The sequence below is a fragment of the Pleurodeles waltl genome, chromosome 6 (genome assembly GCF_031143425.1).
Source record: "Pleurodeles waltl isolate 20211129_DDA chromosome 6, aPleWal1.hap1.20221129, whole genome shotgun sequence".
Lineage (NCBI taxonomy): Eukaryota > Metazoa > Chordata > Amphibia > Caudata > Salamandridae > Pleurodeles > Pleurodeles waltl.
In genome coordinates, this window is record NC_090445.1 from 1,197,010,163 (window position 1) to 1,197,026,579 (window position 16,417).

At 42.5% G+C, this 16,417-nt stretch overlaps 1 protein-coding gene across 32 annotated transcripts in view; it reads left to right on the forward strand.

The window, feature by feature from the left end:
• SORBS1 (sorbin and SH3 domain containing 1) overlaps positions 1–16,417 on the forward strand; it is a 794,498-nt gene that overhangs the window by 755,029 nt on the left and 23,052 nt on the right. For all 32 annotated transcript variants that reach the window (XM_069240476.1, XM_069240479.1, XM_069240480.1 and 29 more), the window contains one exon: positions 14,129–14,241. In XM_069240476.1, coding sequence (XP_069096577.1) covers positions 14,129–14,241 — 113 coding nt within the window. The remainder of the gene's footprint in view (positions 1–14,128; positions 14,242–16,417) is intronic.

Here is a 16,417-nt window from a genome sequence, read left to right on the forward strand (position 1 = left end):
CTGGGTCGGTTTCTGTCTGTGTGGTGCGTAATCCTTTCCTTCATTCTGTAACACAGTCATACAAACACACACACACGTCATGCCCCCACATGCATACACACACGCCTCCACATGTGCACACACCAGTCAGCTTTGCCAAGTGTCATGCATTTTGCGTTAGAATAACCCATATCCGGTCATTTCCCCTGCATTACTGCAATGCTTGAGATTGTCACGCAAAAGAACTGTGTCCTGAAGTGCGGTAAAGCCTTCTTGTTCCAGTTTCTCACTTTGCTAGGTAAGCTCCGAGTATTGTTTATCAAAGGCCACATGGTGGCGCTGGTGTACAACGGGAGTTATAGGATTCTGGATATATTATGAAATTTCTATGGTTCCCTCGTCTTCATCGCTTGATTTCGCTTGCGAGAAAGTGTCACTCATAGCCATTGAAATGTCACTCATAATTACACTGACATTATGAAAGTGTCATACATTGCTATCTGAAACCTTGGCAGCTATGACCAGTCGGGGCTGGTGTATATAGGCAAGAAAGGCAGAGCACAACCATTCAGAGAAAGAGAAACCAGGTGGGAATATACAAGCACCATTGCAGCATAAGGGCTGGCAGCTCCATTTCGAATTAGGCACTTTTTGTGTGATTCTTCCTACTACGCATGTGCAATCTCTCTCACCCTTGAGGCACAAACCATTGTAGTTTCGTCATGTGTGGGGTGCAGCCTCGTACTAAGCATTTTATTATTGTGTGCCTCTGGGTGTTCTTTTTGTGGCCCTGAGCGGCTCACAAGAGCAGAATGTACTTTGAAGAGTGATGGGTGGGGCAAGGTGAGCTGACAGTCTCAAAGTGGGAGAGGTTGGGTCTTGCAGGCTGGGCATGGGACTGTATTCCACCGTCCCTCACGTTTCCCTCCATTTGATTTAAAGTAAACAGAGTAGTGAGGAACTGCTGCTTGTGTAGACTTCCGGCCTGATAATGTTCACACCTGTGGCAGTAAAGGTTCTTGGCTGGAGTCACTCATGCAGTGGTAAGTGCTCATTCTGTGCTCCAGTGCAGTTTACATTTGGCATGCATGTGCGCCAGTCATCATCCATTACTGTGCTAAACCAAGCTCTCTGCTTCTGAATGACTACAGCATTGAATGCGGAGCCAGGGGTGACTCTGCTCTGAGCTGCTGTGGTCACAGAGCAGTGACACCCCTGACGTCATGCTCCGTGCTGCAGTGTTTTGGGATCAGAGATCCTGGTTGCACCAGAGTAATGGGGGAAGGCTAACACTATGGCCCTCATTCCGACTTTGACCGGCGGCGGTCGCCGCCGGCCTGTCGGGGGCCGCCAGAATACCGCTGCGCGGTCAAAAGACCACCGCGGTAATTCTGACTTTCCCGCTGGGCTGGCGGGCGGCCGCCTTCAGGCCGCCCGCCAGCCCAGCGGGAAAGATGCTTCCACGATGAAGCCGGTTCGGAATCGAGCCGGCGGAGTGGAAGCTGTGCGACGGGTGCAGTGGCACCCGTCGCGTATTTCACTGTCTGCCAAGCAGACAGTGAAATACTTGTAGGGGCCCTCTTATGGGGGCCCCTGCAATGCCCATGCCAGTGGCATGGGCACTGCAGGGGCCCCCAGGGGCCCCGCGACCCCCCCTACCGGTCGGACCGCCGGGATCTGGATGGCGGTAGGGGGGTCGGAATCCCCTCGGCGGCGCAGCAAGCTGCGCCGCCTTGGAGGATTCAATGGGGCGGCGGTACACTGGCGGGAGACCGCCAGTGTTGCCGGTCCGACCGCGGCTTTACCGCCGCGGTCGGAATCCCCCCTGTCGGCGGTGCTCCCGCGGTCCTCCGCCCTGGCGGTCTTTGACCGCCAGGGTCAGAATGACCGCCTATGTCTGCATGTCTGTGTACATTTGTCTTGTGCATGTGTTTGTGTAAAATTGCTTGTGCAAGTCTTCATGTGTCCTCGGATTACTCGTAAATCTGGGGCAGCATCAAAAGCAATGAGTGTTCGGTGGAACAGATTGCTTTTTACCACCAACTTAAGAAACTGATAAGCCCCTTTTGTCCCTATACAAATGCTTTAACATTCTATCAGTTTACCTGTGAGTTATGCAATCAATGGATTGCTTAACTTGATGAAAACATCAGCTGTCAAGATGATGTAGTGTCCTGGACATGTAATGAGGCAGCCCTGCCCTGGTGTTGTATAGATACCCACCCCACATAGGCGTCACCGATCCAGTCACCATGTTAATGAAAAGCCCAGGAGCACAAAGCCAAGGTCGGTTGTGGATGCAGACCACCAATGTCCGTGTTGTCATACTTTATTTTAGCATGTGGGCCTTGGGCCCAAAACACAGCACAAGCAACGAGACAGATTGGTCATCACAAGTCACCTTAGCACTGGCTGTGATGATCAGACCCGACACCGGCGGTGCTGCCAGCCAGCTCTCGGGATGGGTCTGTGGCTGTCTCCGTGGTGATAAAAGAGGAGATAGCATACCTACACGTGGCCCATCCTGGCCCCGATGAGGCCTTGTGGCTGACTGGGCCACATCGTTGTTCTTGGCCTCAGGGGGTAGAAAACACCTAATAGGGTATCGCCTGCCTTGCATTCTGCCACAAAAGGGGTAGTGAGGACCTGGGTGGAAGCTACGACCCTAAGCTCACCCGCAGGACCCGGTGCCGCCTGGGACATCTATCCGCACTACAGTCCCAGAGCCCAGATCACTGTTCTGTTGCCCACCTTGCAGCTCTGCCGTATGAGTGAGAAGGCCTGCACATAAGCCCTCCTGTGCATATAACAGAGGGCAGCCTCAGCAAGAGAAAACCAGAAGACTGAGGAGAAACTATAAGTAATTTCACTTCTTTGCACCGCTGTGGCCCACCAACACTAGTCGATCGGTCCACTCACACAAGGCACTCACCAAAACCTGCACCCGCACAAGAGAAAGTGGGGAGAAGTTACACGTGGTATGGGCAACTGCACCCAAAAAAACCTGTATCTGTCAGATCAAGGCTCCAGCACCTCACCTTGGTAAGTGCACAAGTCTGCCAGGGGGTGGTGGTACTGCATACAAAGCCATATTTGTTCTTTAAGCAGAAGATCAAGCCTCAAAGGCTGGATACTACTGAACCTCAAGGTAAGCCCACTGCTCCCTCTGCACCAGTCTCATCACTGGGCAAGAGCCACTCTTCAGGCCGACACCCACATGTGTGCATCAGGTCAGATGCTGATTCGTCCAGATTCACACCAGAAACCAGTACTTGAAGCCCACACCCAGCCTAAAAACTTACCCTCACAAACAGAACAGTTTCCCTAGTTTTTGCACATCGGACCTTAATCAGTAAACTTACAAGGGGACACGTGTAGGTCGATTAACCTTTTGACTCGTTTAAGATGTTCTTACCATAGCTCCAAAACTGAAACAAAAATCAATACACAAAAATCAATAATCATTAGTCAAAATGATAATCAATAATCAATGGATTAAGTAATTATCACACACCATGACTTTTATAGCCACAAATAACCACACCTTTGGTAAAGTTTAGTAATTTTATTTCCCTTATATTAACAATGTTAAAGTCATGTAGATTAATCTCAAATTCAAATGAAACACATATAAGAACAGTACTGGTTGACCAAAGCGCCGAAAGAAACGCAATCTACCCAAAGTTTGAATCACAATACATTCTAAGGCAACGGTGCAAATCAATAGCAAAATCAGCTGCAATAGTGTTAAATGATACATAGAATTCAGTAAGATAGCTCATCAAACATCTGTCCCTGCAAGCTGTCAGTAATCATGTAGATAGCCTCAACTAACCCAGATTAGCATCAGCATGTGGGGCTTCATACAAAACAATTTAGAACCCAATTTTAGAAAACACCTAGCTAGGAAAACTATCAAAACAGCGCAGTTGGTATCTAGAAAGAAAAGGCATAAAAATACATTTCAGTCATATTTTCATATCTACCTATCCGCGGTATGGGTCAGCAGACAGAATCAGTCTTCGTCCTCAGGTCATCAATCGATCAGTGAACATCAGGCTCTAAGTCAGAGAGTATGAGCCCAATGACAGAATCTCGAATCTCTTCTTCTCCCACCGTCACTCTAGATCTTGAGTCTCGTAATCTGTCTAAGTTCCTTCTGTTGCGTTGTTATATCAGTCACCTAAACTATCCCCCAATTCCCAATTGGTCAACTAATCGTACATTATTACTCTACCCAATAATATTTCTATACCAGATCTATGAATTCTAATATTTCGCCCTTCACACTACTTTGATTGGTCCGCTTTACGATGTTCTCATCATCCGGCTCGTCAGGTATCGAATTTGTTGCATCTTCTTCTTCAGTCAGTGTCTTCATTGTTCGCGTGCTGGGAAAGTACTTTTCACACACAGTTGTTACACTTTTAAGGACACTGTCTCCTGTTAGTTGGTTCTCATGGAAAGCTTCTGCTAAGCATTTTATTAAAACAATGAACATTTCACCGTTAGTTCACTCTGTCAGCATTTTCTGTTAAACGCTAAGAAATACAGCTGCTGCATGAGGCCTGGCAACACTAGGCCAAGACACTTGCTAAGTTAAGGCCTACAATTTATAACTAAAGCATACTTCATAACCCTAAATATGACATGTTACTACATTAATCTAATACATTTTCAATATTTCATATGTATTAATCATTAATTATTAGAATTTGTGAACATAGGTGGCCATTCTTCAAGGTCACAATTTCAAACATGCACATTATTTTCTCTAAGTTATTCATTTTCTACACAAGTCATTATTCAAAATACACAAATGCTCATTAATAATTTCTAATGAAGACATCTGCTTCAGCACCAGCTGCTGTGATTCTAACGCGGCCTCAGAGTTAAAATTATGGCTTGTCAAGTCTCCTGCCCCCCACAGGTGAGCAATGGTACTGCAACAGTTAATGATCAAAACTGGAGAAAGAAAGAAGGAGCAGCAATTGGACTATCATGCAGCCAAGGAGACATCCGTTTGGACTGTAACCCAGTTGAGGGTGGCCGGACCACAAAATCAATCTGTTCTTACTGACTTACCAGAAAATAAAATTAAAGAGACTAAAAGCTATTGCAAGAGACCTTTGGAATGAGGCTCTGCCAGAAAGTGTTATCCACAGCTAAACAGCAAATGCAGCAACATGACAAAGCTAGCACAAACACACAGTGCAAAGCATTTGCGGATGGCTGGTCACGAGTTGCCAGTCTGGGCCTGAGGAGAAGCCCTGCTTAATCGAACGACAGTCACTCTTGCTTCCAGTCACCAAGAAGTTAACAGATATGATAGGCCGCCCAAAAGGTGGAAAAACCCTCATGGGGAGTAAAGTGCCAATCTAACTTTGGCAGTGCTGTGCATTGCACCGCCCTGGTGCAGAGAGTTGACCGATACCTCATCCAGAACTAGCCCTTCACAGACAATATTGTTGGAGCATACAAAAGGCTTAGAAATGACATTGAGTGGATGGTGCCTTTGAGTGAAAGCTGCTTTCCCTCTACAGCAGTCTTCCAGCATTTCAAGGCTGCAGCACCACGCCTGCCACTCTACACTGCTACAACTCACCAGCTGCATCATTAAACAGGCCCTTGCCTTCACCTCAAGTTGCAAGTGAAGCCGACGTAACCCCTCATGAAGGAAGGCAGTGAAATGAAAGATTGGCTCTAAAACATATCCAATCACTCTGGTTCAAAATGGCTAGAACTTGAAATACTTGCCAGGCAATAACATACAACAACTCTGACAGGCCCCACAGCTGACTCCTGAATGTTAGCATACCATGGTCACCTAACAACTACAAAACCACACCCTAGCCCTAAATTAAAGATTGCGACTGCATCCAGAAGGCTTGCTCCCTGCACTCTAACTCATGGACTGCGTAATGAGATCTCTGGGCAGGAAGTAAGAGAGAAAGCACTTACACCCACCTGACTGAACCAGAGAGACAGAGCTCCACCACGACCAAACAGCATGTGCCAATGCTAACATATGACACTGTTACCTACAGTGATACTGCCTTACTTCTCTTGCTCCATGCGTTTGCTCCCTTCTGCTGCACATCTTTGCTTAGAGATTCAAAGCACCAAAAGGTTCCATACAAGGAAGCTCATCCGGCATGATTGCCATACCAGTCTGTTTTGCCTCTATAAGAGGGAAGAGGATCAACGCTGATCCCAGGGTTTTGAATCCAGGTATTGCAAAGAAATTCTACCACACCAAAGACCACATTGGCTGGATCATAAACACACTCTAGTAGGCCCATTGGCCTATTCAAAGAAAGTATACATCAGAGCAACAATAAGAAGAGAAGAGACTTGAGCAACTAAAAATCTCACTGACGTAGTCAAGAATGAGGCACATGCCTGAGCACAGAGAAAAAGGAAAGTAGTGTGACCATTCTGTTCACTCTCAGAAACCTGATACCCAAACCAAGGAAGGAGAGAAGATCAGGTGGGCTTGGAAGTTTTAAACACATCTAGGGTACACTGTTCCTAAAGAATAGGAAGGTCTAGGGAACCTGTAAGTTCAGGAGCAATACCCTCATGCATCACATTGGATGACAGGCATCATCATCGGGAGTTGCTCCACGTCAGGCCGGCACTGCAGTGCCTGACGCGCTCCCAAGGAGGGAGCTGTCAGCCGTAGTAGTTAGGGTAAAGGGCTAGTGGAACAGAGCTAACCACCAGACCAACAACAGGAGAGCAAAAAGGAATAAGTTAAAATTGGTTAGTCACTTCCAAATTCCATCGTAATTTTAATTATAGAGGGGAGGTGACAACCAAGGTTAAAAATACAAAGGGAAAGCAGGAATAGAGTATAATGCTCAACTGCTTTCAAAAATAGACATGGAGGATCCCAAAAAGTGTGGTGCCTCTTATCAAAAAGTCAACATGTTTCGCGTCTTTTGGTCCAGATAGATCCGTTGACGCTTCTTCAGGACCAAAAAGATGCTTCTCCAATAGATATAAAAAGGAAAAAAGAAAAACAAAGCAAAAGAAGGGATCACTTACATTAATTCTTTAGTTAAGTGACATCTAGAATAGTAACCCACCCCTTATTCAGGGAGAAGGCTCCATAGGAAGCGCGAGCCCAAGGACTGCACAGAAATTATCTTAGCGTGGTCCTCTGTGGGGGACCTACCCTCCGGAGTGCATTCCCGTCTTGTAAGTTTGCCTGTAGCTGCCTGGTACCAATGATTGAGTGCATCTACTGGCAAAAGCGAGCCTCTGAAGTAGAGCGTTGATGACCCAGCAAAAGCCCAGTAGGAGAACCAAGCCTCACACATGCACAAACTGAATCACTCCTCAAGCTTCCCTGGGCAAACATCCAGACACAGTCACTTGCTGCCTAGCAGACCATGGCATGCATGCCAAGAGATACACATGCCTTGCACAAGTAGAATACAGACAGCACCAGCAAATCAGGGGCTTCATGTTACAAAGACCTTCTGGTCACCATCACTCAAACCGTTGACAAACTAAGGAAAACCTACAATCATGAAAGCAAGTCAACCCCTGTTGTAAAGGTTCACCCTACTTGCAACACAATCCTGCCAGTCCCTTTAAAATGCATCACTACTAATGTCTGTGGAGCGCCTCGCAATCAAAGGGGGGTCAGAGAACATTGAAACCCACAGAAGCACCCATGACACTCTGAAGCACCAATCAACCCATAACTATCTGCTCACCCTGTCTACATCCTGATCCAGTTGCCTGTAGCATGCCTTTACCATGATCAGTATTCCCCTACAGTTGAAGAAGTGATTATGTAGTGGCTCAGCAAGAGTCTTGCAGCAACACAGTTGAGGCACACAGGCAGCCCCAATGCAGGGAACACAGTGTCCTGTGGCAACCCATCTAGAAGCGTCTAAAACCTGTCCAGAAGCTAGAGATGGACTCAGCCCTGTTTCACTGACAGATGCCAGGGGGTGGAGGGACCTAAAAAGGTTGTTGGTGTATTCCCAGTCCCCACAAGGCCATCTTCAGAGAGTCCAGCAACACCACCAAAGCAAGCTTTGCAACAGACTTCCAACAGTGTTCCTGATGCACCCCTTTGAACTGTTGATGCTAACCATGATCTATCTCAAGCATCAGCAGGGTGGACCAACTTTGTACACTTCGGACATGACAGCAGCAGGTATGTTCCCGCCCTGACTCACCTTACGTTAAATTATGAATGTGAGTGACGATGACATGATGCAGGCAGTCTCATTTGTCTAAGTATCCTGCTGATTGACTCTGGAGACTGATACTCTTTGGTTTAGATTTGTTGTCCTTTCTTTTGTTTTTTGAGGAATGTAGTGTCCTGATGGACATGTAATGAGGCAGCCCCTCCCTGGGGGTTGTGCATATAACCACCCCACACCTATCCATCACTGGTACCACAAGTCAGGTGACCCTGTTAATGTAGAGGTCTGGGAGCACGAGTCTGAGGCCAGTTGTACACCCATACCACCAGTATTCCTGTCTTAATTTATATTAGAATGTGGGCCGAGGGCCCACAACATACCTGCCAACTTGAAAAAAATGCAGTGTGAGAAGGGGGCATGGCTTTATGCTGAAAACTAACTTTGGGGCCTGTCTGCTCCTGTTCCCTGGCCCCTTTGAACATCCTTCTCGCCCAAAAACTAAAATACGAGGGTTGCTACTGATGTCCTGGGGGTTTTCACACCTCCTAATTGACGTTGGCTGCTTACAGCCTCCAAAGAGGAGCTGAAAATCCACTCTTTGCAGTGGTTTGCAGCTCGCCTTGCCTGCCGCCATGTGATTTCGGCTCCTCACCGGGTGACTGTGTGAGGCACTATGTGAGTTGGCAGGTCTGCCCTAGCTGGTAAATCTCGTGGCATTGCTCGCTGACTTGAAGCAGAAACTGAAAAACTTGCATTATTCTCTATAGCCACAAGGTGGCATTTGCTGCTAATGAAAGTACCCTAAGCAGCAGCAGCAGCCCACATGGTACTTGTTAAATGTTCTCGCTTTTTACTGTAGTATTTGTATCTTCAAGGAACGTTTCGACACACATTTTAATCTGACTAGAAACCTGCTACCTGACTGTTTTAAGCGTTTTTATGCTTTGTTTAAGAATCCAAGCACAGGTTCTGTGAACAAAGGGTTTTATAAGATTGATTTATTTAGATATATTTCTGATTATTAACTTTGTCGTGTAATATATCTGGAATTATCAAATCCCCCTTATTCACAGGTAAACTAGTTTACGTCCTCTCACGAGTACATTGAAGTCATTTAGAAACGGGGCCCCAAAGGAACATTAAGCATCAACGCCGTTACATACCTTTCGCCCGGTAAATTACAGTCTCCACCGCAAAGAAGTTCCAGAATGTCATTCACTACTGGTCAACCTTAGGTGCCTCAGAACGAATCATTTTTTCACAATACAAGGACAAGCAGTTGTATTAACAAACATAAACATCTTGCTAAATCTTGGATATCCTCATCAGCGCGAAACTTTATTGCTCATGTTGTCAGTGCCATCTCCAGTTGCATGATCATGCTTACTTTCTCAGTCACTGCATCCCAGAATCCTCACATGGAATTATAGCTTGCAAACACATGACAATCCCTTGCATAATCATACCCATATTTGGGCATTTAGAATTAATACTTTCATCTCATGTTGAACAATTTAAAGGAGTATAATCTGAAATTCACTGAATGATCTAATAACTCCTTCTTTAGAAGATCAGCCAATTATGTCTACCCTATTTACACACCCAAGTATTACAAAACAAATCTCGAAAAATATTAGGAAATGAAAACTTTCACCATAATGGAGTGCATCGATATATTTGTAATTGTGAAAACGTTCAAGACCATGTTCTTCATACTTAATAAACAGGTTGTAGTGTCACCTTCTTGTAATAGTTTGGATCTGTAAATCTAATAAAAAACAGAGGCATATCCTATTCGAAAATGTGAAAGAAGGAGTGTTTATGTTTTTTTTTAAGTAGATCCAGGAGTCAACTTTCAATTTCCCGGTAGCAACTCGCATTTGCTACCACGATAAAACTACTAGTATCACTGCTAAGGGGATTATGTGGAATACGAAGATAAACTCAGGGACAATTGGCATTTTAACAATAAAGGAGCACTCAGTCAAACTACCCATTAATGTGATACAGGCCTTTCAAGGAATTCATAGTTTTTGTTTATAATCCAAAAACTGACCCTCATAGTGTAAGCTACTTCATTTTGGACTAGTGCAGTTCTGTCATTTGAGAGATGCAGTAAGATGTGTGGCATCTTGAACGCTACTTGGAGATAAACTGGACCTTAATGTGACAATGGAGGTGATCGTACATGATGAGGTTTTGGAAATTGAATAAAGTTGGGATAAGCTCCGTAGTAGCTTACACTATGAGGATCGATTTTTGGAGCAAGTAGATCATATGAAATCTACAATTGGGGACCTATTGGCATTGTGCTAAAGTATAGAGTACAAAGATGAAAAACGTAACATGAAGAAGAACAGCGACCTTACAATTTAGCCCTGATGAAGCAGTTTATTTCCACAAAATACATGTTGGCTGTGTTGATTTTGAAATTTCCAACCAGCATTGGTGATCAACACACAAGGAACACAAGGATTAGATTCACATTTGAGTAATATGATGCAGATGTTTTTCTGTATTAGGAGGAAATTTGAGGACAATCATGTCCAGAGGATTAACTATATGTTAAAATGGTTTATTATAATCGTAGGAAAATGCATGCAGAGTACTTTGTGATGTATATTAAGAATTAATTCTCTTTTGTGTGCATTTTCTAATACAATGTTAAAAAATAATGCAATGTCTTTTTTGTGATATACATTTAATAATATCAATTACTTTCCATAGTATTGTGGCCAAAACTGCTGCAAATGTTTTATAAAACCCAGTTGATTAAGAATCTTCCCCTCTTGCTTTGCCACTGGAGAGTTTCTTAATTGCCTGCAAGACCTAGTTCACAGAGAGTTCGGTTTTGAACTTAGTCCACATCTCTTAGAATAACATATCATTTGGAGTCAACTCAGTCTCTCCCGTAGTAGATCAGGTAGAATCATTATACAAACTTTGATAGAAAGAATTACACTGTTCCAGTATTGACACTGAATCAGAAACCAGTTGTCCAGTACTATCTTTAATTGATAAAGTCTTACTGAAAGTCCTTCTTTCCCAGAATTTATAGCCAAATACTGGACCCAATGACTAAATTGATAAATACACTTTCTCTTGCTGAGGTGATACATGCAACTGCAGCTTTTGTTTGCATATGTTGTAATAGATCTGTCTTCTCATTTGTGAGTTAGAGATAGATCACATGGGCCTCAGCCCTTCTCAAACTTATTGCATTGCAATGGTCAATCGACAATCATAATATTTGCTCCTTTGTACTGGCATCATCTTCCATAATTTTTTATTCCTTAGCACAATATACCTTATATTCAGCCTACTTATGAAAGCTATCAGTGTGTTCCATACCATTTTTGCAGATATAGGTCCAGTGTTATCTCAATAAATTCTCTTTATGCTGTTACATATACTCCTTGCACTCCGTAATCCCCTTTAAAATTTCCACTGACATATAGAGGCTTGATCAAAGAAGACTTGCATAGTAATACAAGTTCACTAGTAATACTTAATGGATTATGTCAGAGGAGTTTGTTGGAAAAATGGCTAATATAGTATTAGCTATAACCCTGAATGAAACTAGAAATATATGAATATGTGAGTATTGTTTATTGAGATAAGAGTAAAATGTAAAAAAATGTTACATTGTCCCTGTATGCCCTCCAAACGTGCACCTTATCTTGAATCTCCATAAGCCTGACAAGTGCGGTACATTCACCATTTTGTTAGTGGGGAATGGGAGAGTGGTATCTAATTCATGATCCACTATACAATTAAAATCACCTCAGAGAATAAATTGTCCAATCCATGTCCAAAGTTTGAAAGTAATTCCATCAAATATGTTAAGCACATCTAAATGTGGATTACATATTGAACAAATTACATGATATGACTTTCCATCCATATCGGTGCCATCACCGCCGACCCATTTTATCTGCAGCTGTATTGATAACTTCTCCTCTTTCTGGGTGAATCTTAATTGCTCCCCCCCATATTGATCCAAGTTGAGTAAAACATACCACTACCATGCAATCCAAATGCAGGAGCCACACTCTATCTCTCCAGGCACATTAACCCAGGTTTATAAATATGACATCTAGCATTTTGTTTCATTATTTAACTCATTTACATTACAGCTTGCAACAAACGTTGCCCCTAAAAGTATATAAAGAACAATATAAGTGACAAGCATAACCACTTCTAAATTTGAAAAATCTATCCATTGCTTTTTATCCTACTTTCCCAATATTTCCTTGAGTTTGCCTACAACCCCATGCAACAGTGCCTAAGTTCCACTTCAGCTTTCCCTCCATCTGCCCACATTAATAGATATTTGCTTTAAGGCGTTTTACATGAAGATGTGCTGCTGTTCCCGCTAAAGAGACTCATGCTGTACCTAGAATCTCGAATAACCTCAGCTTCTGTTACTAAATCATGCTTTAGTTCTGTGTCTATTACTACCTTAGAAATAAATACAGAGCAGATAACAATTGAACTGTATGATCACATACTTGCATTGGTTTTTCAGTATGCATTTACAGTGGCAGTTATTGCCCAAAGTTCTTGTCATCATGTATGAATCTGACTTTTTTTAAACTTCAGTTTTTGTTATATCAGAGTTTGTTTCTTCCTCTGGGCTCACTGTAGGTTTATTTGTCCTTTCTTATTTTCTCAAAGAAGGAGAGTGCTTCTTCTTCTTCATACAAGATCTTTAGCTCGCCTTGCCATAAGCCTGTGAGGCAGATTTGTTGTACAATCCTAGCTTGTAATTGGCAATTACTGCACATATCTGTTTATAGCGAGTTGAAGTGTCAAAATCGGGAAAAACCTAATAGGTTAACTCTGTTCGGAACTTAAAAAACTTTGCTTCTTCTACTTTTTGCTTGTTTCTAACACCCTGAAAGAAATATGGAATTGTACATGGGGGCTTCTTGCTTCCGACTTAAAAAATTGAACTATGTTGGCTTTTGAAGTTGGTGGCTCACGAATGACATTGCCCTGGTTGGATTTTAATATGAAAGTCTGTATAAAATTATTCACAAACTGATCATGCTCGTAGAGTTTTCCATGTCCTCCGGTATTCCAACAAATTGAAGTTTTCATCTTCTGGAGCAATATTCCAGTTCTTCATTTTGTATGCATAATCTTCATCATCCTCCTAAAAACAGACTTCAGAGATCTACATTTGCTCTTTAACTCAGCCACTTTTGTCTCAGCCCTTGTGATGTGGTTGGCCATTTTCTCAATTTTTTCAATGATGTCCTGTAGTGAAACTATGATTTCAGATATTTCCTCCCCTGTTTTCTTCTGAATGTTTTTAGTCTTATGAACTGCAGTTAATGTTCCCTGTTAATTGGCACACTTTTTTGTGCATCTTGGGCATGCTCAGTAGTTTCACCAACTTACTTTTCTAGAACATTTTGTAGAATATTAAGTGCTGATCTTTGGACAGCATATTTTTGATAAAGTATCTTTAAGACACATTTATGCATGGTACAGAACCATATGTACATACTTTGTATATATAAAATGAGAAATCTGTCATGTCTTTAAGATGTGTCAAGAAACATGTATGGTTTACAGACCTGCAATTACGTAATAGATTTAAGTTAGGAATAAGGGGCCATAGTTATGTCCTGAATTGTGACTCGCAGTTGCGTTTTGCGAGTCGGTAACCAGGTTACCGACTCGCAAAACGGGAATTGGGCATCGCGATGTGGGTTTCGCACATCGCAAACAGCGAAATTCGCTGTTTGCGACGTTCAAAACCTTTGCTACATCTGGCCCAAGATGCTTTTAGGAATTCAGATTGTAAAAATGTGTCTTTTCACACCTATGTTAAGTCTCAAAACATAAAATCACGGAGGACCACTTCAGCCTTGATACGCATGCAGTGAATGGAAAGTATTAAACATTTAACTGTACGTATTCCAAATGTGAGAATAATATTTAAATTTGTTTTTATTTCTTCTTTTACTCAGATATAGCTTCCAAGCCTTATACAGCTACTTACCACAAAATGAAGATGAATTGGAACTAAGAGAAGGAGATGTTGTTGATGTCATGGAAAAATGTGACGATGGCTGGTTTGTAGGTATGCATCGTATAGGGCCCTCTGAAAGTGTACTTCATGTCTGACTATAATAGTGTATACTTTATGAAGATACTACTAGTTCCTTAACATTTCATAATATATGCATGTGTTTTCTTGGGAGGAGTCAGGACCACGGCCCCTGCATTTGGCAGTAAAGCAATTGTTTTTTTAATATTGCACCAGAATCTCAGATCTATAGAAACAATAACACAAAATGCAGCTCTTTATAAGTAAGCAATGTTTCATTTAAGCAACAAAACATAAAACGGTGCATGAATTATCCTAAGCATAGTTCAGTGTAAATTATCCTGAGCATAGTTGAGTGTGATGTATGTATAAGTTTTTACGCCGACTTTTGTCAAAATAGGCATGACATTTTTCCCAGCTGCAATTTTGTGCATAAGCAAAACACCAAGGGGCAAATTTATTTAGCCATCACACAACACAGCGCAGTTACAAAAGTTGCTGATCTGCATTGTGTTAAAGGGAGAGAGCAGAACAGCATCATGCCTATTAAGACATGATGATGCTGCTCTCTCCCTAGCAGTGGCATACTTGCACACTCCCTTGCACAATACTGCAAGGGTTTCTGCACGATGTCTAGCATACGTTTTGTACTGGAAGGGTATTCCTAGACATATTTTACAAAGGTACCGACTTTGTGTGATGTAAAGTGAAGCACATATCTGAAATTTGGATGGTTTGGCAATATTTAAGCAGTGCTCCAACTTTACGCTTGCCTTAGGAATGTATCATTTTTGGGCGAAATTAAATCCCTCTCTGCTAGTGTTAATAGATCGGAATTAGCCCTAAAACTCATGGGTGATGCCCACTTAATGCAAAGTACATTTTATAATTGTTTATGTTGATTTGGATAATACTGCACCATTGCAAAGCACACGTAAATTTGGGTCCATATTTTTTATGAGGTTGCTGAGTTTTGAAAATGTTACTTTGTATTCCACTGACACTTTTTTGATTCCATCAGACATCTGTGACTGACAAATAAACCTCCAAAATGGATTCAGTGATTTTCGTTTTCTCCCCAAGGTAAAAGACAAGCAGCAGCAAAGCCAATAGGCCAAGATTTAATCTGGTAACACATGTAAAGACATGAATACACAAGAGTGCATTTGTGCATGTTTTTGTAGTGAGGAACCAACAGAGTGAGAGGCAAGGAGATGTAAAATAGGTCCTCATGCGTTGTAAGGTGTATTCTTGACTGGAAGTGGAAGAATACACCCAAGCTTGCATTAGGACCGAAAGCATAACTGATAAGCCAAAATGTCATAGGCAGGTTCACAAGCAAAAGACTAAAAGAGGCTGGTTAAAAAAGGCAGTCTTGAAAAGGGGCAGGCCTTAAGCCCACTGTAACTAAGTAGGAAAGAATAGGTTGTTTACAAAGCTACTTTATGTTTTCCATGCCCAATGAATAAATGAACATAACAAACAATCCATTTTTTCAAAACTTACATAAAGCATATGTTTGTAGAATTTATTAAACACAGGTCTTTATTTAGAAGATCAAAAAAGTGTTTGATAATTACATGTTTAAAATGTTACTTAAAGTTCCATTTAATTTCCTGGTCAGCAGACTTATTATTACAGGGTGAAGATGTTCCTGATGGATTTAATCCATTTTGATATTAGTACAGACAGTAGCAGTGGAAAGTAATTTGTAATATATGAAGAATACTGTTTCATACCAGATTCCCCAGCTTTTGAATATCCCCAGTCACCAGACTGTTTCTGAAAATGTTCACAGTAATCGCTCCCCCGTAATGGCAGGTAGCTCCATTTGATTATACCGCTTTATGCAATCTCCATACTTAGTGTCTCAGAGCTGCATATGGGTGCCACCTCTACAAGCTTGTACCCTTCATCCACGCTCTTGTCTGTGTCCAGAGCTCTGCTTCCTACTTTGTCGAAATCTCCTTTTTTTAAATACTGTGTGCCTGAGAAAATAACAGACTTTAAACTGTGCCATGATTCAAGGAAGCAGACGTTGGTCACGGCTCAGCATATCATCTGCCTGTGGCACTCTAGGCACATGCTCTCCGATTCACCTGAAGCTAGGTAATGAATGGTAGGCAGAATTAATCATCATAGAGTATAAAAAGAAAGGGAGGTCACACTCCAAGCCTCTGCACCACTCCAAGTCAAGCACAGGCAGACT